We start from the raw sequence: 23,931 nt of genomic DNA on the forward strand, positions 1-23,931 counted from the left end.
CCTACAGCATGCTACTGTGGCTCAGCCAGCCCTGAGGCCCACGCTGGTGGCCTGGAGGGGACAGGTGTCCCCAACCGCACAGCAGGGGTCATCCTCATCCCCCCCAGTCCCCACGTGCCCAGGCCAGAAGGTGGCAGCACGCTGCCCACCTTGCCCCTCCCCTCTGTCCAGGGCCCCAGTCCACCCACCGTGTGCCCTGGCCTCCTCGTCATTTCACACTGTGCCTTTTTGTGAAAACTTCGCCACGGGTCTCCTGGGGCGAGTAACAGAATCTGGACAAGGAGGACAGGGCAGTCGCAGGGTGGGCTGAGCACCACGTGTCACCCACGCGTCCCCTGGTGTCTTACATTAGCAGATGCTTCCTCTCCCAGAGGTGCCTTCCTGATTGTGGGCTGGCACCTCGTGCTCCACATGGACCCTGCCCACAATTCCTGGACCCTCCGGTCGGACTTGGATGTCCCCCACTCCAGCCACACACACACACTTTAGTTTGGTGCCCTGTCTGCAGAGGCTAGGAAGGTCCACACTGGAAGCCCAACCCCAGCTCGTCCTACCCATGTCCACCTTAGATAAGGGGCATCCTGGTCCACCCCTCCTGGTCATCTTCCTATCCATGATGACTACAGACCACACGTGGCACTTGGTGGCCGGGTGACTCTCCTTTTGGTAGCTCATTATTGCAAAGTGAAACTTCCTCTTCTTCCCATGAATCCCAAGAGTAGCACTGTGGGACTTGAGTGCATTCATCACCAAAGACCTGGTGCCTCTCGTGGTCCTTTGGGGACCCTGTGGCCGCCGCTTCTGCCCTTGTCCATGAGCTCTGCCGGCCATTGGCAGCCACTGCACTTGCCCTTGGACCTGTTTCCTCCCTCCCCTTTCGGATCTCTGGGGGGAACCGTGGTCACCCAACCTGTGGCCACTCAGGCCTTAGCAGCACAGCTTCTCCTCTTCCTTGGTGCGGAACAAGTCCTGCCACGTCTCCTGCCGAGGGCGAGGGCCGCGCTCTAGTGTCCTGTGTGGTTGGCACACGGGGCTCACCTGGGCACTACAGTTCTTGGTGTTCGTGACAAGGGAGTCTAGCAAGAGCCACAGGGACAGGGATGGAAAGGACAGGTCCTCGGAGTCAGGCCTGTCTGCTGGTGATTTGTCCCGTGGAAACCAGGAGATGACTCCCTGGGCAGACCAGGGATGACCGCGTACCAGCCTCAGCAGCTCCGTCCCCCTGGCGACTGGAGACCGCAGCAAGGAGAGGCCTGAGGAGCAGGCTCAGGGTCAAGCGGAGGGGGAGCGGGAGCCCTGGCTCGCTGTTCCCCAAAACTGAGGCTGAGCCCAGGGCCAGGGACCTGGAGCATGGCCTCCACTCAGGGTGGGCAGTCCGATCGGCCCACGCCTGGGGGCGCGGGAGGGTGGCTTGGCCGATGGGACTGAAGCCAGGCCCGGCTGCAGACCAGCCCTTGCCCAGCAGCCCCACCCCCGCCGTCGCCTGGCGGGCGGCACCTCTGGGACTCCTGGACTTTGCCGAGTCTGGCTGACCACTGACCATTCCACAAGGATGCTAATTTTTTTTAATCTGATTTTAGAGCCTCCGTAATGCATGTGCGTCGTGCCGTTTCACATCGCGGTCCAGGTAAATTAGTTTCTTGCAACGTAGGGGGTGAAGTGTCAGCGCGGTTCTTTGTTCCTTTAATGTCGAGACCCAGTACAGGATGTGCTCCTGCGCTCTGTGACCTGTCTGTACCACCCGTGCCCCCAAAGACTGGAGAATGAGCACTTCCCAATGCATCCCCCGGGGCTGCCTCCTTGCCGTTGGTGCCGACGGGCTTGGGATTCTGTGATGCTGAGGTCCTACCGTCTACTCTGGGAATCCTACTGCGAAAGCATCCCTGAGACCTTGGGGCAGCTCCCATGCAGGAGAGACGTGGGTGCTCCGCCCTCCTCCCTGGCACCCGCTGCCCGTCGTTGCTAGAATACAGTGTTGTAAGGTAAAAATGGATCGTTTTTAATCAAACTTGCTCTGAAAATGACCTAAAGACAAAGGGAAAGAGAGGAACTTGTCATTTACCCAGTTTTTTCCTTTGCAAGATGGGGGTGGGGGGGGGGACATGGGAAAACATGCAGGGATCTTCCTCTGGGTCTGTCCTGCTCAGCCTCGGGCTCAGCCACCGCGTGACCCACACAGCACAGGGGCCGCTGATGCCTTTCCGCAACACCTGTCATCAGAAAGTTCAACAACATAAAATGTTACAATAATGCAAGGATTTTTCCAGAAATTGTGGTTTCATGTTTCTTACTGGCTCCGCCTCCTGTGCTTTAACACCCCACAAGTTATTTTTAAAAATGATCCAAGCCCGGGGCTGAGTTGCGGCTCAGTGGTAGAGCGCTTCTCTAGCATGTGGGAGGCACTGGGTTCAATTCTCAGCACCACATATAAATAAATGAGTGAAATAAAGGTCAATGAACAACTAATGATCCAAGCCAGGCAGGGTGGGGCACACCACCTGAATCAGGAGGCTGAGGCAGGAGGATTGCAAGTTTGAAGCCAGCCTTTGCAACTTAGGGAGACCCTGTCTTAAAATTAAAAAGGGATGGAGATAGAGCTCAGATAAAGCACCCTGAGTTCAATCTCAGTACAAAAAAAAATCCACAATTATGTTTTAACCCGATGTCAAGCACCTTTACACCTTCTTGTGTGTGCGTGTGTATATGTGTGTGTGTGTGTGCGCGTGTGCGTCTGTGTGTGTGTGCACGCGCGTGCGTGCACTTACTCTACACTTGGAGGCATTTCAGTGTTGTAAACGCCCCTTGCCACTGTTAAGGTCTGAAATTGCCTGTTTTTCCCTGGAAATGGAATTAAACCAAATAAAGTGCTTCCATTGGAAGGCCCACATTGACCTTGTAACTATGTTAATCTTCTAAATGTTAAATAAAGTGTAACTTCTGGTGTAGCATCCTTGGACTCCTTTGTTGCACCGAGAGATGACCCAGTCACAGAAGCTCTGGTGCCATCACCAGCCCCCTGGGCCGAGAGGCAAGAGTTAGGTCAGCTGTTGAGGCCTGGTTTGAGACCTGAGCTGGAGGTGCCTCCCCCCACCGGGAGGGCAGTCAGGCCTCTCCGTGACTCAAGGATCTGGGAAGTAGGAATTTCCTGGCCCAAGGATCTGGAAGTAGGAATTTGGTTCTGTGGGCAGATTCAGCGGGCAGCTGTACCAGCCACTCAGGAACCCTGCTGCGGGGGAGGTGGGACAGTCAGAGCAAGTTCACGGGTCACTGATCTAATCCCTGTCACAAGTGCTCAAGCTGGTCCTCCTGTTGGTTGGCCTGGCCGGAATTGCAGGTTTCTGTACAGCTGCAGGCCATGCTGAGCTGTTGCGGGAAAACTGTGAAGGGTGGGGACCCTAGTGTCCTGCACCCATGGGCAGGCTGCGGTGTGAGGCCCTGGAGCACAGCCAGCTTTGAGAGTTTCACCCCTGCCTTTGGGTTGGGGTGGTGAGATGACTGGTTCGTGCCCACACCTGTCCTAAAGTCCCCCACCCCACCCCATCCCCATACTGGATGAACCTAAGGCTTCTTGCATGCTGGGCAATTACTATACCACTGGGCTGTATCCCAGGCTTGTTTCCCGAGGGTTTGGGTTTTTTTGGGGGGGAATCTGGGAGTTGAACCCACAGGTGCAATCCCAAAGAGCTACATTCCCAGCCATTTTTATTTTGAGACAGAGTCTCACTAAGTTGTAGAGGCTGGCCTCAAACCTGCAGTCCTCCTACCTTAGTTGCTGGAATCACAGGGGTTCGCCAGCACGACAGGCTGTTTCCTTTTTATCTTTATTTTTGGTACTGGGGATTGAAACCAGGAACCCTCATTTTTATTTTTTTAATATTTTTTTTTTCTGGTAGATGACATAATATTTTTATTTATTTTATATTTATGTGGGTCTGAGGATAAAATCCAGTGCCTCACATGTGTTAGGCAAGCGTTCTACCAACCGAGCTACAACCCCAGCCCTTATTTTATTTTTTATTGTGAGATAGAGTATCACTAGATTGCTGAGGGCCTCACTAAGTTGGTGAGGCTGGCCTCCAACTTTTGATCTTCCTGCCCCCACTTCCTGAATCACTGGGATTACAGGCATTTGCCACTGCACCCCGTTTCCTGAGACTTTTTAGGGCTGATTTAAAAAGACAGTTATCCACCAGGGGAGAGTGTCCACCTGCTGAGCTACACTAAGTGTGACCAGAGCATACCTGCCAATGCCAAGTGACTTGATCCCTGATGGGCAAGAGGGAGGTCATAAGAGCCACACTCAGCCTCCTCCCCTCAGTGCACATAACTAGCTTCCAGAGTGGGACCTGCCTCCAAGGCTGGTCCCAAACCTCCGAGCAATTGGGAATGCAGGTTTCCCAGTGAGACCGAGCAGATGAGGGGTCCAGGGAGTCTGCAGCTACCCGAGCTGTCCTACCCTGCCATCTAGGTTGTCAGTGAAAGATGACTTGAGGAAGGACATTTCGGGCAGCTCTCGGGCCTGGCTGCGGTCGGACGCGGGGGCGGCTCTGTTCTCTCTGCCTCCAGCAGCTGCTTCAGTGGCCTGGGCGGTGGCCGCACCTCTGGCCCCTGTGGGGAGCTCTGCCTCACATGGGTTGGAAACAGCAGGGTCATTTGTATTCTGCAGTATCCGGGGCCTCTTGAAGCCGTGGTTCCCAACAGCCAGAAACTCCTGACTCAGAGGCTTGGGGCGGGGGGCCGGAACCTGTGCACCAGGTTCCTCTGGTAGGTCTGGAAATACCAGCCGCAGGGCCACCTCAGTCACCCCCACCTGCCTGGGCCACACCCAGCTCTAGGTTAGCAGGGCCGGTGACGACCTCTAGTGGAAGCAGAAGGCAGAGTGCCGGAGTATCCCTGACCAGGAGACAGGATGGAACCAGTGGGCAGGGAGGCAGGCCGAGGAGGGAGAGAGGGAGGAGGCAGAAGGCAGACGGACAGACTGGTTCTGAAATGGTGACCACCAAGGGACAAGGAGGTCGGCTGCCAAGGGTGGACCATATGGGTCTCAGGGCAGAACCAGCTAATGTCGACAACTGCAGGGGCTTGGCTTGGAGGGGCCAATGTCCAGGTGGAACATGTCCTCCCTGGCCTCTGCTGTCCTTTCTTCTGAGGCTGTTACGGGGCTGGAAACTTCTGGGAAACTGAGGCGGCTCCGATTCTTGGCATCAAGTTAGAAAGTCTGGACGCGGCACGTAGAACGACAGGTGTGAGGGAGGCACGGGAAAGGGACACTCTCAAGGAGAGGGTGGGTCCTCTCAGAGAGGAGAGGGACGGCATGCCCCCTTCCAGAGTGTCCCACCCAGTCCACCTCTTGACTTTTGACTGACAGCAGGATGACATCAGATTTCAAGTCCCCACTGCCATGACCACTCTAGGTCACTTTGGCCCATGTGGACCTGTTCTAACTGGAATCTGTTACCAATTTTACAGTTAGGGGAAATTATCCTTATCTCCCAGAAATCCAGGATCTGGTCTGTGACAGGGCCACAAAAGTCCTCCCTTCAGGGTAATTTTTTTTTTAATTTTTAATTTTTTTTAATTCCTACCATATAAGACCCAGGAGCTCTGCTGATTTTAATCAGGAAGGACCCCTTATATTTGTCTTTTTATTTATTTATTTATTTTTAAGGATAATTTTTTTTAATATTCATTTTCGGCAGACACAACATCTTCCTTTGTATGTGGTGCTGAGGATCGAACCCGGGCCGCACGCATGCCAGGCGAGTGCGCTACTGCTTGAGCCACATCCCCAGCCCTTTTAATTGTTTTTAATTTTTTATTTTTTGGTTTGCTTTAGTATATTGAACATCTTTCTAAAATAAACTATGAGAAAGCCATTCTAATTCAATGGAAGAGATGCTGAAGGATTCAAGATTAACATCCATTATTAGCAATGAAAACGGAGGGAAAGATCCGTGAATTGGGCTCGTAGAATTCTGCCCCCATGGGAGACGGAAGGGTCAAGCAGAAAGCCATCAAGGGGAAAGATGAAGATGGGCTCTCAGAGCAGGGGTTTCTGGCTAGAAGCTGTTCCTTGCTCACTTTGTCAATTTTTTCTCCCAGCCCTTTCAGGCTGGTTCTCTAGGCTAAGATGGTGGAGATGGTGTTTGCTGTAGTCGAGAAAGAAAGTGGCAGGCTGAACCCAGGGGTAGTGCTGAAAAGCTTCCGAGTCACACTTGGCTCAGGCTTCTCCAGGGAAGATGGACGCAGGGAAAGGAGGTGCTGGCACCAAGCAAGGGCTTGGTGCAAGACTCTGGAAAGTTCAGAGGAGCTGGAGGCCCAGGTGGCAGGACACGCCTGGATAGCAAAGAGAGAGTCTGCAATGCCCATACAAGGGACAGCAGTCCAATCCCTATCTTGCATAAGCAGATGGAGTCTAACAAAGACTTGCCCTAACCTGTCTCCCATGTGGGACTGACCTAGCCCTATTAAGCCCTTGGTGGGCAGCCTGGGAGAGCAGGGGTCAGGGTAGCCCTGTGTTGGACAGGACACCATGGGAGACAGACCCATGTGGTTTCTGGCTCATCTCCATCTCTCAAAGCTTTTGGACATGTACACAGCTGGAGGAGGTCTCACTGGCGGAGAGCTTTGGAAAGCTCCCTCTATTTGAGACTGGGCAGGGGTGGCAGGGTGAGGGTGGGGACTCCCTTGAGAAAGCAGCTGAGGAATGGAGGGATCGGGATTTCCAGAGACTTCAGAGATGATGCCTGGTCTGATAGGAACCGTGATTCAATGCTCCGACTTGGGGCTAATTTGCCAAATGAGGTAGTTCCATCCTGACCTCTCTGGGCAGGGTTGGTCAGGGAAGACAGAAAACAAGCCTTCCCAAGACCCACAGGAATGAAAAGTGGCCAAGAAAAGCCATATTTGGGCTCCCAGAACGCAATGAGAAAAATAGAGAGGGCCGTAAAGGATTCTAGGTGCAGGCTGAGCTGACGGCGCCTTCTATCCATGATTCTGATCCTGACATTGGCCTGCAGGCAGAGACAGCCCTTCCCTGATCTTCCAAAGCCCCAGAGATAAAGGGACCAGCTGGAGGATGGGCTTTGGGGCATCCAAGGGCACAAGTGTGTGACGGCCACCCCTATGGAACTCAGCAGGGACCACAAAGTTCCAGCCTCAGTTTGTTCTCAGAGCAACAAACACTTCAGTCTTGGAGACAAGGGCGGGGTTGCAGGTCTGTCTTCTTGGCCTGGGAATATTTGGGATTCCCCAGCTGAGCCATCCAGATCACCCTTCTGGAATTGCCAGCTCTCTCCTCTCTCCTCAGTGGACAGGAGAGTGGGTGGGAGGGCAGCTTCACCCAGTGGGAGCCACCACCCCCTCTCCACGGGACCCTCAGCCCCTCTCCTGAGCAGGACCCCGGGGCCGCACAGGCGTGTCTAGATCTCCATGTCCACGGGGCGAATGTTGCCCGTTTTGTGCTCTCTGACCCACAGCTCTCTGTCTTTGGCTGGGTCCACTTTTCGAAGCAGTTGGTCCACAGGCTCGACTGTGCTTTGGTTGAACATGTCTGTCTCATGCCGCAGCTGTGTGTACTGACACAGATGTTGCCGGATCATCTCCACCCTCTCCACCTCCAGCCGCTCCAGCTCCAAAGTGGTGGTCACCATCTCTTCAAACCACTTGGACTGCGCCTGGTTGTAGAGGTCCACACAGCGCATGAGGTCATCGCCAGCCTGTGTGGACTTTCTCCATGCCTTCTTGATGTCCTCCTCTGTCTTGTTGCTCAGCTTGATCTCCAGCTGCTGGGTCTTCATCTCCAGGTCTCTCTGCCGCTCTGTGAGGGCTTTCCGGGCCTTCTCCACCGACGCATAGCGGCTGGCGAGCTGCTTGCAGAGGTCAGCGATATGGTGGTCACACTTTTTCATGTCTTTCTTGAATTCTCACAAAAGTTCATCAGGGGCTTCTCTACCTCGCTGTGAAGCTTGGCAGAGAACTTGAGATGAACCTCTGCTTCATCTGCCAGACTCTTCTTCACCTGGGCCCAGGCTTCTCCCAAGGAGCCTTCCTCCTGTGTAGCCAAGGAGTTCTGAGAGAGCTTAGCCAAGTTCTTTGCATATTCTTCTTCAATCTTTATCCTCTCTTGGACGAATTCAGACATTTCTTTCTGCATTTGTTTGCCCTTCAGTTGCTTTTGGAGCAGCAGTTCGAACCCAGCCACCGTGCCATTGCCTTGGGGATCCTTCTTATCAGCCCAGAAGTAGTCACAGTAGCTCCACTCGGTTGGCTTTAGCAGTTGCTGTTCGGGCATGGTGTCTGGTGAGGGAATGTCATGCAATTTATCATCTTCTCTATGGGGTCAACTTTATTTTCAAGATTATATATTTTGTCTTCATTGCCTGAGGTTCTATCTTCCAAATGGTCTTGTCTGTGGGTGATACTTTCCATTGAACTTTTAAGTTGGTTTAGTGATTCCTTCACTTCAATGATTTCTTCTTTATTTCTTTTCAGGACCTCTAATATATCTTTACAGAAGTGATCTTTCATCTCCTGAAGCGAATCTGTTATTTTACTGCTTAACTCCTGTGCCTGCTCTCTTATACAATTCTTTAAGTTGTAGAACAGTTTTACTAAATACATCCTGAACTCCTTCTCTGACATTTCTTCGATGGATTCTCTTATGGGAGCAGCTTGGAAACGTTTTAAGGCAAATTGGTACCTATCTACGTCTGGCTCACCTCGCTGCCACACGAGAAGGAGCGTCTCCACCCTCTGAAATAAACCAGCCCTCCGCAGCCTTTCCACTCCCGCCCTCCACCTTCAACAGGGAAGGCCCCTGGCAGAGCACGGGAGCTCTGTTTGTTGGGTGCTGGGGACTGAACCTAGGGCCCTGTGCTTGCCGCACACATGTTTTAGCCCGAGCTTCGCCCCAGCCCATGGGCATATGTTTTGAGTAATTTATAGAAATCTCAAGCCCTTCTCTCCCCAGGGAAGTCTCCACAGTGAAAACAACCCACCCAAACTCCAGGGCAGACTCCAGAGGTCGTGGAGATGGAGCCTCCAACTCAGGCTTCGGGAAGGGCCTGCAGCTGGGGCCGGTGGTGAAGAGGCGGCTTCCGCTGGCTGCTACTCCACAGTCGCCTGCTGGCCTCGGGCCACCACTGGACCCACTCACCCGTGGTGTGCCCCCTTGCTACCTCCTGCAGCCTCGGGCCTCAGGCAGCCATGGGCACTGCTCCTATTGTGCCTGGTCACTCACCACTTTAGTCACCTGGGCTCCAGGGGCCTGCGAGGACCCACAACCCTCCATATGGCAGCCAGTTTCACTTTCCCTCAAAGGACAGAAATGACTGTGGCAAAGTCAGAGGTGACTGTGGGGCACATCTGTTTATTATGACATTCTGAACACACACTGGCCATGCAGACATGGGCCAGGTGACGGCCTGCACAGTGGCCTCCACATCTCGAGGGTGCAGCGCGGGCACAGGGCCTGTGGCGACAGGCGGCAGCAGCTTTCACAAGCTGGTGACTTCACAGGCCCAGCAGCAGCTGCTCTGTCTGGGTGTGAAGGAACAGAGCGGGTGAATCCAGGCCCCAGCAGTAAAGTCTGGGCTCCACCAGGACGCTGCCAGGGCTCCCTGGGCACGTGCAGGCCACAGTTGAGGGACTTGGTCCCAGGACCCCTGCTTTGTGCCCTCCCTGTGCTCCGACCCCAACAGGGTGTACACCTGGTCCAGCTATTGCAGCCAGGGGACTTCATGCCCCCAGAGGGGGAACAGCCTTGCCAGGCCCGCAGAGGGACCTTCCTGTGTGAGCAGCCCCGCGCCCTCCCTGGTGGGGCCTGGGGCCGGGGCCGGGGCTGGGGAAGGGCTGGCGCTCGCTCTAGGCCTCCTGGAGCTGTGCCAGCAGCAGACACACCGCGTGAGGCATTCCGGTGACACCGTCCAGGCCCTGGTGGCAGATTGGCATTCGTGAGGCTGAGGGCTGAACCAGAGGCGAGCCACATTGATGGCGGGCAGGACATCAGTGAGGGACGGGCCTCTCCAGAAACTGCCAGCGGAGAGCTCCCAGCTCTGTCCCAAGTGCCAGCAAGCAGTCTGCAGGATGCACCAGAGCGGCCCAGACTCCAGGGGCCGCTGATGACAACCGGGTGCAGGGTGAGGGGGCCGGCAGGGAGGCACGCAGAAGCCCCTTGGTCCGGAGCCTTGGCTCCTCCACTCTCCGCTGTGGCCTCCTCCCTCTGTGTTTTTGGGCACTGGGAGGCGGCAGCCACTCCGCCCCTGTCCAGGCGCCAGCCTCTGGCTGAGGGGCAGCACTGGGCTCCAAGGAAAAGCTGGACCTGAGCTAGCAAGAGGGCAGGTTTGGGGACGACGATGACAGTGACTGGCGTGGGCACTGCCAGGACAAAGACCCAGAGTCTCGGCCACTGAGACAGCAGAGTGGGTGTATTCCTAGGGGCAGCACTAGAGCTGTGAGCCACCGACACTGCCACACACACCTGGTGGCCACCACGTGGCCTCTGTGGGCACATGTCCCCGCGGGGAGGGCCTGTGGCCTGTGGGAACAGCCAGCTCAGCAGGGCGGGACCCCTCCAAGAGACTCAGGGAGGGTTTTAGAGGGGAGGGGCCGGCCGCCAGGACTTACGGCCTGGCCACCAAGTCACACGGCCCGAGTCTCGGCTTCGATCTTTTGTTCCCCATGCAAGGTCTCGGGGTCCTGCAGCTGGACCACGCTCTGCCGGATGGCAATCTCAGGGCCACCCCCATACAGGTGGTGCAGGTACGTCCAGGTCTCCTCAGAAATCTGCCCATAGTCAGCCCCTGCAGGACAAAGGGGCACACCTGGGCAGGGGCCGGGGCTCAAGCCCAAGGCCTGAGGGAAACCATCGTTGCTGGTGACATACAACCTCAGTGTTTCCCAAAGCCATCAAGCGGAAATCACAGGATCGTCCACAGGACACTGTTTTACCAAGGGCCCCAGAGGACACACCTCTGCCTGCAGCCCCTTGTGTCCCAGGGTGGGACAAGCCAGCAGGAGGCAGAAGAGGCAGGGTGGGGGAGGGGCCTGGGGGACCCACACCCTCCCCATGTCTCCACTTGGGTGGGAGAACAGCCCAACTCTGAGACAGGTGGCAAGGGAGCTCCTGGGGGGACCCCGACTAGGAAACCACCTGGCCGTCAGGAGGGACAGGGGCCCAGCTGGGCCTGGAGCCAGGAGACTCACCCTGCTTTAACTGGACGTGGCCACTGCCCTTGACCTGTACGATCCTGCTGTTGTCAATGGGCCCAGGAGGCTCTGGAGGAGAGAGGGTGTGGACTCAGCGCTGGGAGTGGGGGTGGCCCTGCGGATGACACAGCTTTCTCCAGTGAGGCTCTGACACCTGTGTCCTACAGAGGCCGCCCCGAGCCTGAGCCTCCAGACAGCTCGGAATCTGTATTTCCCCCCCAGTACTGGGAATTGGGGTTCTACCGCCGAGTACACCAGGAGTCTCACTAAGTTGCCCACTAAGTTGGCTGCTCTCGATCTTGTGATCCTCAGCCGCCTAAACGCTGGGATCACAGGCATGCGCCACCACGCCAGCCACCTTAGAGCACTTAACAGGGGAGGTGCTGGGGTAGAAAAGGGTCCTCGAGTGCAGTGTGAGCCAAGGGCCCCCACATCCTGGGACCTGGCAGAGGGCACTTCAAGGATACACACAATCGTTTCAGACCCCAGCACATTGGCAACAGTCAGCGGCGGGTGGGCAATGACCTAATCTCTGGTGGCAGCTGGCACCGAGTCCCCTTCCCTGTGTCCCATCACGGCATTTAACCTTCAGCAATCATGAGGCAAGACTTCACTCAGACAGAAGCTGAGGCCTGGTCAGCACCGTGCAGGGTGGAAGCTGGCAGGCGGCAGGGTCTGTGTCCAGGCCAGGGCTGGGCCTCCTCGTCCTTGTTCTAACTACAGCCACGCCTGACTCTTTGGGCCAAATAGCAATCAGCTGCTATTTAGAAGCTGCTGGTGTCCCTGGCACCCTCTCCCCACCAGCGGGGGGGTCGGGCTGTGAGGCAGCAAGACACCGCCCTCCTGAGCCCTGGTGGGTGCTGGTGCTCCCAGGGGGCAAACGCCCAGTACAAGGATCCACTGACTCTGCTGGTCTGGGGTCCAAGGGTGGGTTGACGGAGGCAAGGGCATCCACATCCAGGCCAAGGTCTGGCCCTCCTGCTCTTTGCTAGGGACAGTGGGGAACCCCCTGGTCAAGGGTCTGTTTCTACCTCTGTAGATCTGAAGGGTCAGACAACAGCAGAGCCTTTCCTGAGAGTCTGAGACAACGCATTGGCAAGGGCCAAGGGACTTCCAGGACTGGCCTTGCAGGAGGAAGGGCCACAGTCCTGGGTGTTGGTGGAGGAGGGGGCAACAGAGACCCTGGGCACCTTCCCTGACTGGCAGCCACCTCGCCTCCCACAGCTTCTGCAGGTGGGCAGTGCCAGGTGTGGAGGTGGCTCTACTCACCGCTGTCCTTCCCCTTGACGAAGGCCTCCCACTCCCGGAACCACTGCATGCTGATGCACAAGATGACGCCCGGAGACTCCTCAGCCTGGAAGGCCTTGTTCAGCTGCAGGGCGGAGGGCAAGGCTGGTCAGCTGCCCCTCCCTGGATGGTGTCCCAACGCCCCGCCCCACCTCCACCCCAGTCCGTGACACCACCAGACACGGGAGGTGGGAATCCAGGACTCCTGGACAAGCTCAATGAGCATGTCCTAGAATGTCCCCACCAGGCCACTGATGCTGGTTACACTGGTGAATCTCAAGACCTGCTTTTTTTCCCTTTGGGGCACTGAGGACTGACCTCAGGGGCATCGGCCGCCGAGCCACGCCCCAGCCCTATTTTGTATTTTATCTAGAGACAGGTCCCACTGAGTTGCTTAGCGCCTGGCTTTTCAAGAACTGCTTCCTGGGGCTGGGACGCAGCTTGGAGGCTGAGTGCTAGCCCAGCAGGGTCGAGGCACCGGTCCAGGCAGCTCTCTCTGCCCAGCAGGTGCTTCTCTTTGCTCATATCCGTTCTGTCATATGACAGCACTTGTGTTTTGCGGTGCTGGAGACGGAATCTAGGCTTCACGTGTGCCAAGCAGGTGCTCTGTCACTGAGCCACAGCCCAGTCCCCTAACGGTATCACTTTTCTCTTTTTGGTGCTGGGGACTGAACACAGTGAGCCACGTCCCCAGTGCTCCCCAGGCCACCCGCGCCCGTGGCACCTTGATGAAGGTGTCAATCTCCATCCGCCTGCGCTTGGCCAGGGCCTCGATCTCCACCTGACAGATGGAGCACACGTACAGGTGGCTCACGGCAGGGCCGCCCCCGAACCTGCACTCCAGAAGGAGAGATGCGGCCCTGAGGAGGGGGCGGTGGCAGCACAGGCAGAGGGCGTGCCCTCCCTGGCTCCCCTCACACCCGCTGGGCGCCACACCCCTCGCCAGCTGTGTGCAGCATGGCGACAACGGCCTGGCCCGGCAGAGGGCAGCCCGCAGACTGGGTGGCCTGGCCCTGCTTCCTCTGGGCCGGTGCTGTGGGCCTAGAGCTGCCCCACTGGACCCTGCGGCACCATCGTAGGGAGGCTGCAGGACACAGGAGATGTGTCCCTGGCCCAAGGGATCCCACATGATCAAGGGACACATCTCCCTGTGAGTTTCTGACCCCCTTACTGGCAGCTGGGCAGGGGGAAGGTGGCTTTGACCCTGGGACGGATGTGGCCAAGCTGACCCAATAGGGGGCAGGGCAGGGATAGCTGACCACACCACCACCGGCTGCAGAGGGGCCTGGGCAGGGCTGGGCTACAGTGGGATAGCTGCTGCTCTTGGTCCTGATGGCGGTGGCCCTGGGAGCTCCTTGGCCGGGGCAGCTGGCCCTGCTGTCAGTCCCTACACCCCTGAGACAGAGGCAGGCTTCTGTGGGGTGGAAGAACACACCTGCCTCTGTGTGGGCCAGTCTCCCGTCCCCTCTGAGGGCAGGGAGGGACTGCACCCCAGACCAGGCGTCCTTTGCACTAAGAAACACAGAACAGGGCTGCTCCACGCTGCCCCTGCAGGCCAGCTGGGCTCCGGCCACCTGCCCCAGCGCCCTCCCCTGCCCCTCACCTGTTGTAGAGGTGCTCCCAGACATTCTGGGGCAGGATGACCACCAGGTCGTCGATGTAGTGGTACTTGTTGGGTGGGATGCCTGTGGAGGGAGGCACAGGGAAGTAGGGCTGGGGCTCGGCCCACCCACCATGCCGGCGTCCCCTGGGTGGGCAACTCACCTCCATGGGAGCAGAGGAAGGTCTGGTTGGTGATGGGCCCTGGCTCGGCGAAGGTGTTGAACTTGTTGAGCCATTCTCGGGACACATAGAACTGGAGCAGGCTGGGCTCCCGCATGGCCGCCAGGGACACCACCTGCTGCCGCTCCCGCACGGCCTCCTCGCTGCTCTTCCTGGGGCGGGGGTGGGGGGCAGGGTAAGCAGCAGCCTGGGCCAGGCCTGGGCCTGGTGGGGCTGTGCAGGCACTCAAGTCCCCTCCGTGGCCCAAGGCGCCTGACCACAGGTCCAGCTCAGAGGCCCAGCGTAGGTCCCGCCCACCTGTAGAAGAGCACGTAGGCCTCGGCATGCTGCACCACCGTCTCATGCACCTCGGTGACGTACTGGTCATCAAACTCATACCACTGCCCGTTGATCACGTTCTGGCAGTAGGCGATGTAGTGCCCACCTGGAGGGAGAGCAGCAGGTCACAGGACCCGCAAGAGGTGGGCACAGGATGGGGAGGGGCCGGCTGCAGGGCTGCCACTCACTGCCTGCCGTGCCGTGGTGGCAGATGACCGAGAGGAGGTCGTAGGTGGTGATCTGGGACGTGCATTCCTTCGCCAGGAAGGGACGCAGGTCAAGGCCCTCCAGGGGGAAGGAGACGTGGCTGCTAATCTTGAAGGAGTACATCACCTCGTGCCGGAAGCGCTTCAGGTGGATGCACAGGATCTGAGGGCAGAGGGCAGGCGTGGACACAGAAGCTCCTGAGCAAGAAGGGAGCTGGCCCTCGTGGGACGCTGCTAGCAGCCAGGTGCCGCCATAGTGTGGAGGAGGGGCTGGCCAAGCCCCAGCCACTCGCTCACCTCGGGCAACCGGAGGACTTTACAGTACTTCACGCCGTTCCGCAGCCTGGGGAGGAGGCACGAGGGAGTGACGGTCAGCATCTCATGGGGCACAGAGGAGCCTGTTGGGCAGTCCCCCACCCAGTCACTCTGGAAGCCAGGACGGGGCTCCCTTGGGGTGGGTAGGGAAGCGTAGAGGCGGGAGGACTGGGAACGGGAGCTGGGGAAGCCCCAGGCCCAGGCTTACTTCTTACACCGCTCGCAGCTGTACATGTTGTCACCTGCAACACAAGAGCAGAGGGCAGGGTGGCAGCGGGCAACGGAGAGGAGGAAAGCCCTAACCCAGAGTGTGGAGACGCTGCACCCCAGGGAGGCTCAGGGGGAAAGTGAATCTGCCCTGGAAACACTGAAACTCCGGACAGACATCTGTAAAACCAAAATTAGAAGCCAAAGGGCAAAATGAGAAGGAACTGCAACATGAAAGCCAGAAAGTGTCCAAATCTTCCATGCTCCCAGGGCCTCCCGCACTCACACCTGGGCTCACAGACTCAGAGTGGGTCGCAGAGCTAGGTTTCAGCTCCTGTACTGACTTATCATCAGGACACAGCCGGGGAAAGCTTCAGACCTGGAGTCTGACAGCGGTGCCGGGATCCGCCTCCAGGCGCAGGCACCACACCGAGAGCAGTGGCAGACAACGGGGCCACATCGGGATCAAAGACCCCCGAGAACCAAAGACAGAAATGAGAAGCAAGCCCTGGACGGGAGACACCTGGCAGCACAGTCACCATCTAGAACACGTGAGGGACCCTAAAGCCAACAATAGAGCAGCCTAGTTAGGAAATGGACACAGGCCCGGAGCAGAGGACACGCCAGTGAGGACGAGCCCAGGAAGGGACACCCCAGCTCACTGCCGTCAGCAAAGGCAGATCCAAGCCTCAGCGGCACACCACCACGCCCACAGGTTAGCTGTAACGGGAAATGCCAGGACAGCACTGGCGAGGTGCACAGAAAAGCGGGGCCCTGGGCACAGCACCAGCCCTGCAGGAACCTGAATGGTGGCCCCTCAAAAGACAGCAACGAAGACTGCCACGTGGTCTGGCAGTCCCCCTCTGGGTACACTGCAGAGGAGTTCAAAGAGATACTTGTTCACCCTTGCTCACAGAGCAGTATTCACAATAGCTATACCCAGAAGCAACCCTAGCGTCCACTGAGGGGCCAATGGATAGATAAAGTGTGGAAGTGCCACTGAGAGGAATATCACTTGGCCCTGAAAAGGAAGGGCTGGAAATGTGGCTCAGGGGTAGAGCACTTGCCTGGCACACAAGGCCTGAATTCAACCCCAAAACTTCCAAAAACACACATACACACAAAAAACAAAACAAAAAGGAAGGAGATTCTGATGCATGCTCCATGGAGGAAACCTGGGGACACTATGCTCAGCAAACCAATCACAGAAGAGCTAGCACTATAACTGCACTTACACAAAGTACCTAGAGAAGTCAGGTTCACCGATCAGAAGGCAGAATGGTAGCCAGAAGGAGCAGGGTGGGGACAGCAAGCTGCTCAATGGACACAGAGTTTCAGTTTTGCAAGATGAAAATGTTCTGAGTCGGGGCCCATGGCAAAGCAGGAGGCCTGGGTTCCAGCCCAGCACCACACACACACACACACACACACACACACACACACACAGATGGAAATGGATGGCTGCTCTGTAATGTGACTGCACTTAATACTATGGAGGTGGACATTCTGTAAAATAACATTAAAATTGGTTATGGTGAGCCAAGCGCAGTGGTGCACGCCTGTAATCCTAGCAGTTCAGGAGGCTGAGGCAGGAGGATCGCAAGTTCAAAGCCAGCCTCAGCAAAAGCAAGGTGCTAAGCAGCTCAGTGAAACCCTGTCACTACATAAAATATAAAATAGAGCTGGGGATGTGGCTCAGTGGTTGAGTGCCCCAGAGTTCAATCCCCAGTACCCACCCCTCAAAAAAAGGTTATGGTGGTAAATTCTGCGTTTTTATATTTTTCCACAATTGAAAATTGAAAAAGAGTTTTACCAAAGATTAATAAGATTCCCAAGCAGCCAACAGAAAAATAGGTGAGGAATAGGAATGGGAAATTTCAAAGTAGTAGTCAATACAATAATGAAAAAGGATCTAAACTCATCAATAATCAAGGAAATGAAAAATTAAAACAGAATATCACTACTGCCTCCACACTGGTAAAAAAATATAAACAGATGAACATCATGAGCCACGAAGCAGTGGGCTAGGGTGCGTGGCCAGGCCCAGCCGAGAGGTGGCCACAGGGACTCTCAGGTGCTCGGTGTTGGGAACAGAGCCAGGCACATGTCCCATGAGCCGGGCTGCACCCTGGCCCACAGTGTGTGTGGGGTCCACCGTGTCCCTCTCCAGCAACCTCCACCCCCACCCCCACCGGCCAGGCCACTCACCCTTCAGCTCATCAGCTGCAAAAAAGGCCGCAAGACAGTCTTCCAGAGTGACCACAGGCCCCCAAAACCAGCTTGGCGTACAGGACACCACAAACCTACAGAGACAGAAAGCGGGTGAGGGCTACCAGAGCAGGGCCAGACAGGACAGGGGGCTTTGGCATGGCCTGCTCAAGCCCGAGGCCCCACAGGCCCAGTGGGCCAGCTTGGCAAGGAGGTGCACAAATCTGGAGCGACCCCACCATGGCGCCTCTCCCTGTGAAGGGGCCAGGGTCTTGGTGCCCCTCCCCTGGGCGACCACAGAGGACCTCACTGCTGCACAGCAAGTCACTTGGTGTGTGGCAGGGTGCAGGGAGGCCACCTGCCGCTCTTCCCTTGGGGCAGGCTGGCTCCCGGCTGCTGGCTCCCCTTCAGTTGCCATTTGGTCACACCTGCCACCCTTCTTCATTGAACCATCTGACTCAGCTGCCTCCGGGTGTCCAGGGAACCCACCTGCCTGCCCCTCTCTGGCAAGCTCCTGCACCCTCCCAGCACCCCCGGTTCTCCCTGGGGCTGCGGGCTCCTACTTTGCTGCATATCTGAGTCCCACCCAGGACAGTCAGGAAGGTGGCCCTGTGGCAGGTAGGGGCGTACCGCCGGATGTACTCCACGATGAAGGCCAGCCAGCCCTGGGTGGCGTAGCTGTCCCCACAGGCGCCTGGTTTAGCGGGTGCGTTCTGGTAGATGGCCGAGTGGAGCTTGGCCAGGTCCTCCTTGCCAGGAATGGGCAGCGACAGGTCCTGGAAAGTCTCCACTGTGGTAGACACCTATGGGGTCCAAGGTCAGCCTGGTACCCACCTTCTGGCAGCACCTGTACCCGAAGTCTGCCCCCCCAGGCCCTGGACCCAAAAAGTCCACAACCAGGGCTTTCCCCAGGAGAAAGGCAGGAGGGAGTACACCCCACCCTGTCACACCCCACAACACCCCACCCACCGCACCACACCCACCCACACCCCACCACACCACACCCCGCCATACCCCACCCTGCCCCACCACACCCACTCCACCCCAGCTACCCCACCCCACGCCACCCCCCAAGTGGAAACTGCAGGCAGCCCAGCCCTCCCCACTCAGGATACCCACCCGGTCACAGGTGAGACACTGCACGAGGCTGAGAATGGAGCCATCAAAGATGTCGGAGATTACACTGCGGTAGTGCTGCTCCTTCCGCCTCCGGCTGCCCGTGCTCAGGGCCTGGGCTGGGGGCACAGCACAGGACTAGGCCCAGCCTCCAGCCGCCAGGATGGGGCAAGGCACAGACACTGGGCCCTCCTTTGCCAGGATGCGGGATCGTGTGACGGGGAGTGTGACCCACCTCTGGCACCCAGGTTGTCATCTGTGAAGCAGGGCTGCCCTGCTCACATCCCAGGGGTGTGCCTAGTGAGGGGCACGCGGCCCAGCCTCCAGCAGCTAGTGTGCCAACTGGCAGCCACTGTACCCTGTGCATGCCCTGCCCAAGCTCACCACCCTACTTCCCCGAACCTTTCTTGAGCACGTAAGACGGCCCCATCCTCACAGGGCTCGCACGAGGAGGGCTACTGGACAGCTTGGCGTGGCCCTCGCGGTGGTGGACAGGGCTGCAGGGGCGAGAGGAGCTGCGTAGGTGGGCATCATTGTCCGGCTCTGGGGGCAGAGGAGGGACGGTACCAGGCCGGGGCAGCCACACAGGGTCCCTCCTCAGGCCAGGAGGACCTTCTAGCAGCTCCTGACGGGATGAAAGCCTCAACCCACTGTCTGCCTACCCTGCCCCACCCCCGGGCCACAGGGACGGAGCTGCCCTTCTGTCTCCCACCAGGGACCGCACGGGCTCTGGCTGTTGGCCGGGTGATTGGACGCTGAAGCTGCGTCGCACCTGAGTCCAGCCAGGGTAGGATCTGGGTGGGCTGCTACATGCTGGGCTTGGCACACACGAGCTTGTAGGCAAAGGTGCTGTGGCCCCGTGGCCAGGGTGCCCCCAGTTCACTGATACCTGGGGTCCGGCAGGGGCTGATGGACGGCGGTGATGGTGGCTGGGCCTCGGCAGGCTGGTCATCAAGGGCAGCCATGGCCGTGTCCACGTCTGCGTCCTCGTCCAGCTGCTCCGAGTTGGCGCGCTGCTGGCCCCAGGAGAACTTGCGGTCCTTCATGCGCTCCTTCTCGGAGATGGCGCGGCCCGCCTCATCGGGGATCAGCAGCTCCGCCTCGGCCTGCGAGCTGCCCCCGCCACGCCCCTGCCCGTCGCCTTCACCCCGATCACTGCTGGAGTCGCAGGACAGGAACTCGTCTTCCGACGGGCTCCGGTCGCCCTCTCGTTTCTCATCTGTGTCACTGGAGTCCGAGTCCCGGGCCTCTGTGAGCCCCGCTGTGGCGGCCACAGCCGGCTCCTTGAGCTCCTCGTGCAGCTGGTCCATCAGGCAGCGCAGGAACTCCTGGGTGTCCTATAACCAGGGCCACATCAACGGGCCATCCACGTGGGAGGGCACTGCATGTGCCCACTGCCCTGCCCACAGGATGCCAGCCGCAGCTGAGAGGTCCTGGTGGGGGCCCTGGACAGACAGGCTGCTCAGCCCCTCATGGTGGCCTCCAGGGCAGGTCTGTCCTAATCCCCATTCTCCTGAGAAGGACACTGAAGGGCAGAGGCTGGGGACCCTCCCTGGCCTCACAACTCAGTGCCAGGCAGAGCCAGGTGTGCAGCCAGGTACATGCCACATCTGCAGCACGGTGTCCGCCACTGAAGTCACCTGTTCCCTAAAGGAGAGGCCAGTGTGGGCAGGTGGGGAGCAGGGGCGTGTAGGACAGGATACAGAAGGGGAGGACTTGGCAGAGTCCTGGAGGTGCAGCGCCACCCAGCAGGCCAGCCAGCCACGCGATCACCCTTCCTTTGGTCCTCCCTGATGTACCGTCCGGCCACAGGCCTGCACCTTCCCTTGCCGGTGCAGCACTGGAAGGCAGGCCCTGGGGTCAGGGTCCCTTGGCCTTGCAGACCCGGGCATGACATGGGCTCAGTGCTCAGATGGCTTCTCCCCAGAAGTGGTGCCCCGGCCGCCAGGCAGCGGGAGCCGGGGAGGTGGACTCTGGCAGGCAGCCCACTGGGACAACAGGGAGCTGCACTCCCAAGGATGCTCTGAAGGGCACTAGGGGCTGGCACAGCCCACCTGGAGAGCTGAGGGTACTGGAGGAGGCCCTGGGTCCCGAGTCCAACTCTGAAAGTCCCTGACCAGTGCTGGCCCCACAAGGCAGGGAGGGTCATACAGCAGAGCCAACCAAGTCAGCCACGCTGCCAGCCACGCTGCCAGCCACGCTGCCAGCCACACCCCGGCCCCAAGCCTGGAGAACACAGCCTGTTCTCTTGGCCCTACTGACGGGGAACGGAAGCCGGGGTATGCTTTCCCCTGGCAGGTTTGTGGGTCCACCACCAGCCTGTGCACATCATGGGGCATGCAGGGGCCCTAAGTCAGGCTCATTGAAAGGTCCTTAGAAAAAACAGGCCCTTAATCACCATCTGCGTCTCCTTCTGGTCCTTCCTTCTAACACAACATTGTGTTAGACAAATGTTGACAAATTCTCATGCAGAGGCATGACAGTGTCCCTCAGCCACAGAGAGAGGCCCACAGCTACACTGCACTTCAGACTCAGGAGTGTCCCTGCACATGTCCAAGACCCAGAGAGGGAGGTTCTCCGGAGGCCAGGTGGAGGTTACGCAGCATCAAGCTTCCCCTAACAGTGTCCTCACCCAGGGCTGAGGGCCAGCACTCAGCTGGGCTTGAATCCCACCCCTGCCACCACACCTGTGTGATCTGTGACACAAGGTGACAACAGTGGATGCATCCCTCCCCAGAAAGGGGGCTGTCAGGCACGTGCCTACCCAGGGGTAAGCAGAGAAAGAGCAGCAGCAGACCTGGGAGGGGCTGGCAGGCTGGCTGAGAGGTGGACAGCGGGTGCAACCCCAACGCCTGCTGTGGACCCCAGGGCCCCACGCTCAGGTGGCACAAGAAGTGACACAGACAGGCCTGGCTGGGAACCCCCTGGGGACCTGGACCTTGGTATTCTTTGGCTTAGCTTGGGACCTTTCTTTCTTTCTTTCTTTCTTTTTTTTTTTTTATGATGCTGGGGATTGAACCCAGGGCCTTGTGCATGCAAGGCAAGCACTCTACTAACTGAGCTACATCCCCAGCCTGGCTTCATGATTTTATAAAACAGATAAAGACAGCTAGTTTCAAAAGAGTTCTCTATATTAAAAAAATATATATAATTAAAATCTTTACTTTAATAAAAGTGACACTGCACTGTGGTTTGTGCCACTGTGACTGCAGGGCTGGGGACAGCTACACTGCAGCCAAGCTGCCTAGGCTCAGAGTCCCTCCACCGTGCATTGGCTATGCACCAGGACTAGTGACAAGGCCCCTGAGCCTCAGCTTCCCCACTGTAGAGTGGGGTTAAACACCAGAATGGGGCTGGGGGCCCCACATCCCCACAAGAAGGGCTTACGAAGTACGTGCCTGGTGGGGGGCCCACCTACTCAGACCTCCTGCAGCACTGTGCTGGATCCCCTCCGGCTGACAGCAAGGCACTGGGTGTGCCCTGGCAGCTCAGTGGCTTACCTGCTGGGCATAGCCTCGGAACATCGGGTTGACCAACTTGATCCCATGGGACAGGCTGGTAGGGACCACATAGCTTGGTCTGTGGGGAGACCAAACCCATCAGTCCAAGTTGCCAGCCTTGCACTACTGGCACTGAGATGCGGGTGACCAGTGAATCTATGTTGATTCAGGGCAGGGGCACCTGGCCTGGTGCAGGGACACCCAAGGGCTCCTGCAGCTCATGATCAGGGTGGTCAGGAAGGAACCTGAGAGGCCTGGCTGCTGCCTCGACTGAGCAAGGAGCTCTCAACTGGGGAGCGTCATTTCCCAAGCGCCTAGAATGGGCCCAGCCTGCTTTATTACTGTGAAACATCTATTATGTTTTTTTTTATTATTATTTTAAGAGCAATACCCATTCCTTCTTGAAAAATCTAGAATTTCAGAAAAGTACAACAAAGAAGCACCACTACTGGCACCATCTGGAGAGAAGCACAGTCAGATTTCCTGAGTTTTCTGCAAAAATACACATACTAGAGCCCATGGGGCACACACCTGAGTACAACTGGAGTATCGATGGCTCTTAATCCACTTCTGCACTTGACACATTTCTAAGTGCTCATTATAAATTGTTCCCAATTTTGACTTTTCCTGGTGAAAGATCCAACTCAGGTGTCTGGTCTTTAAATTCATTTCATGCTGAGCCACAAGCCTGTGCCTGGCCAGCACCCACCACCCGAGACCTGGGGCTGGCACAGCCATCTATGAAGTGGCTGCCATCTGGGTTCACCGCCAGCCCCAGTCCCAGCTCTGTCCTTCCCAAGCCCTGTGACTGAGAGCAAGAAGTCTCAGTCCCCACTGGTAAAACAGGGCTGCATGCAACCTGCTGTGAGCATCCCACGGGGTCATGAAAAGCAAGTGCTTGGCTCAGGACCAAATCCACAGGATGTGTCCAATCAAGACAACTGACAGAAACCCAGTCCCTGTGTACCTGCCCAAGGTCAGGGGCTCAGTCTCTCACCGTTTTTTGTGCCAGACCTCAGAGACCAGCTTCTGGTAACTCTTGCACAGGGCTGGCTTCTTGTCGGTGCGTACCAGGCCGCCACACTCCAGGAAGAACTGGGTCAGTGGAGGGCTAGGGAAGGGAGCGTGAGCCAGGTCAGAGGGGAAGAGGGAACAGGGATCACTTACGAGGAGCTGGCAGAGAGCAGAAGGACCAAGTGCTCGTGTGGGAACAGAGGCCCCCATACCCAGAAATGCCTGCTGATGATTAGAAGGATCTCATTAGGGCTAGACTGTAGCCCCCCTAACTCCTAGAACCTCAGACATGACTGCAAATAGACACAGGGTCCTTTCCCCTCCCCCAGCATTGAAGATTGAACCCAGGGGTCTTGCTAAGTTTCCCTGGCTGGCCTTGACCTTGCGATCCTCCTGCCTCAGCCTCCCAAGTCTCTGAGATTACTTTAAAAGCCAGGTGCCAGGCCTGTGTGCACACAAGGAGACCACTTGAGGACCTGGAGCAGCTGCAGCTGCTACCAAGGAGAGACCTGGAAGAAACCAGACCCGTAGGCCCCTTGGTCCTGGACTTTTGGCCTCTGAAATGGAGGGCAGCAAATGGGTGATGGTGAAGCCACCAGGCGTGGTGTTTGTTACCCTGGGAAACAGACGCAGCCCTGTCTCCTGGGTCAGAGGCAGCTCCTGCTGGAGAGCCTGAGGCCAGGAGCAAGAGCTGCATGGAATGTGTGGGCCAGCCCTCCAGCTCGCCCACCTGCAGAACCTCTCAGGCCTGAAGGTGCCTCCCACAGTCC

General features: G+C 57.6%; 1 protein-coding gene and 1 pseudogene across 5 annotated transcripts in view; both read right to left on the bottom strand.

Moving 5' to 3' along the window:
- Positions 1-7,405: 7,405 nt before the first annotated feature.
- LOC308635252 (growth arrest-specific protein 7-like) lies at positions 7,406-8,328 on the bottom strand (annotated as a pseudogene). The gene has a single exon. The product of its transcript is annotated as a growth arrest-specific protein 7-like (transcript).
- Positions 8,329-9,346: 1,018 nt separating this feature from the next.
- USP20 (ubiquitin specific peptidase 20) overlaps positions 9,347-23,931 on the bottom strand; it is a 38,600-nt gene continuing 24,015 nt past the window's right edge. For 3 of the 4 annotated variants that reach the window (XM_081279127.1, XM_081279126.1, XM_081279128.1), the window contains exons 9-25: positions 23,145-23,258; positions 22,148-22,226; positions 19,537-19,984; positions 19,050-19,190; positions 18,651-18,766; positions 18,162-18,334; positions 17,532-17,626; positions 15,325-15,358; positions 15,099-15,144; positions 14,784-14,964; positions 14,575-14,701; positions 14,260-14,429; positions 14,099-14,180; positions 13,220-13,328; positions 12,478-12,580; positions 11,206-11,277; positions 9,347-10,802 (exon numbers count right to left, since the gene is read on the bottom strand). In XM_081279127.1, the coding sequence (XP_081135253.1) occupies positions 10,642-10,802; positions 11,206-11,277; positions 12,478-12,580; positions 13,220-13,328; positions 14,099-14,180; positions 14,260-14,429; positions 14,575-14,701; positions 14,784-14,964; positions 15,099-15,144; positions 15,325-15,358; positions 17,532-17,626; positions 18,162-18,334; positions 18,651-18,766; positions 19,050-19,190; positions 19,537-19,984; positions 22,148-22,226; positions 23,145-23,258 (2,251 nt within the window). In that variant the 3' untranslated portion in view covers positions 9,347-10,641. Of the gene's footprint in view, positions 10,803-11,205; positions 11,278-12,477; positions 12,581-13,219; positions 13,329-13,374; positions 13,910-14,098; positions 14,181-14,259; positions 14,430-14,574; positions 14,702-14,783; positions 14,965-15,098; positions 15,145-15,324; positions 15,359-17,531; positions 17,627-18,161; positions 18,335-18,650; positions 18,767-19,049; positions 19,191-19,536; positions 19,985-22,147; positions 22,227-23,144; positions 23,259-23,931 lie in introns of those variants that run through there. The other variant, XM_081279129.1, reaches the window with a different exon arrangement.

The sequence above is a fragment of the Spermophilus citellus genome, assembly GCF_964194105.1.
Source record: "Spermophilus citellus genome assembly, chromosome: 2".
Lineage (NCBI taxonomy): Eukaryota > Metazoa > Chordata > Mammalia > Rodentia > Sciuridae > Spermophilus > Spermophilus citellus.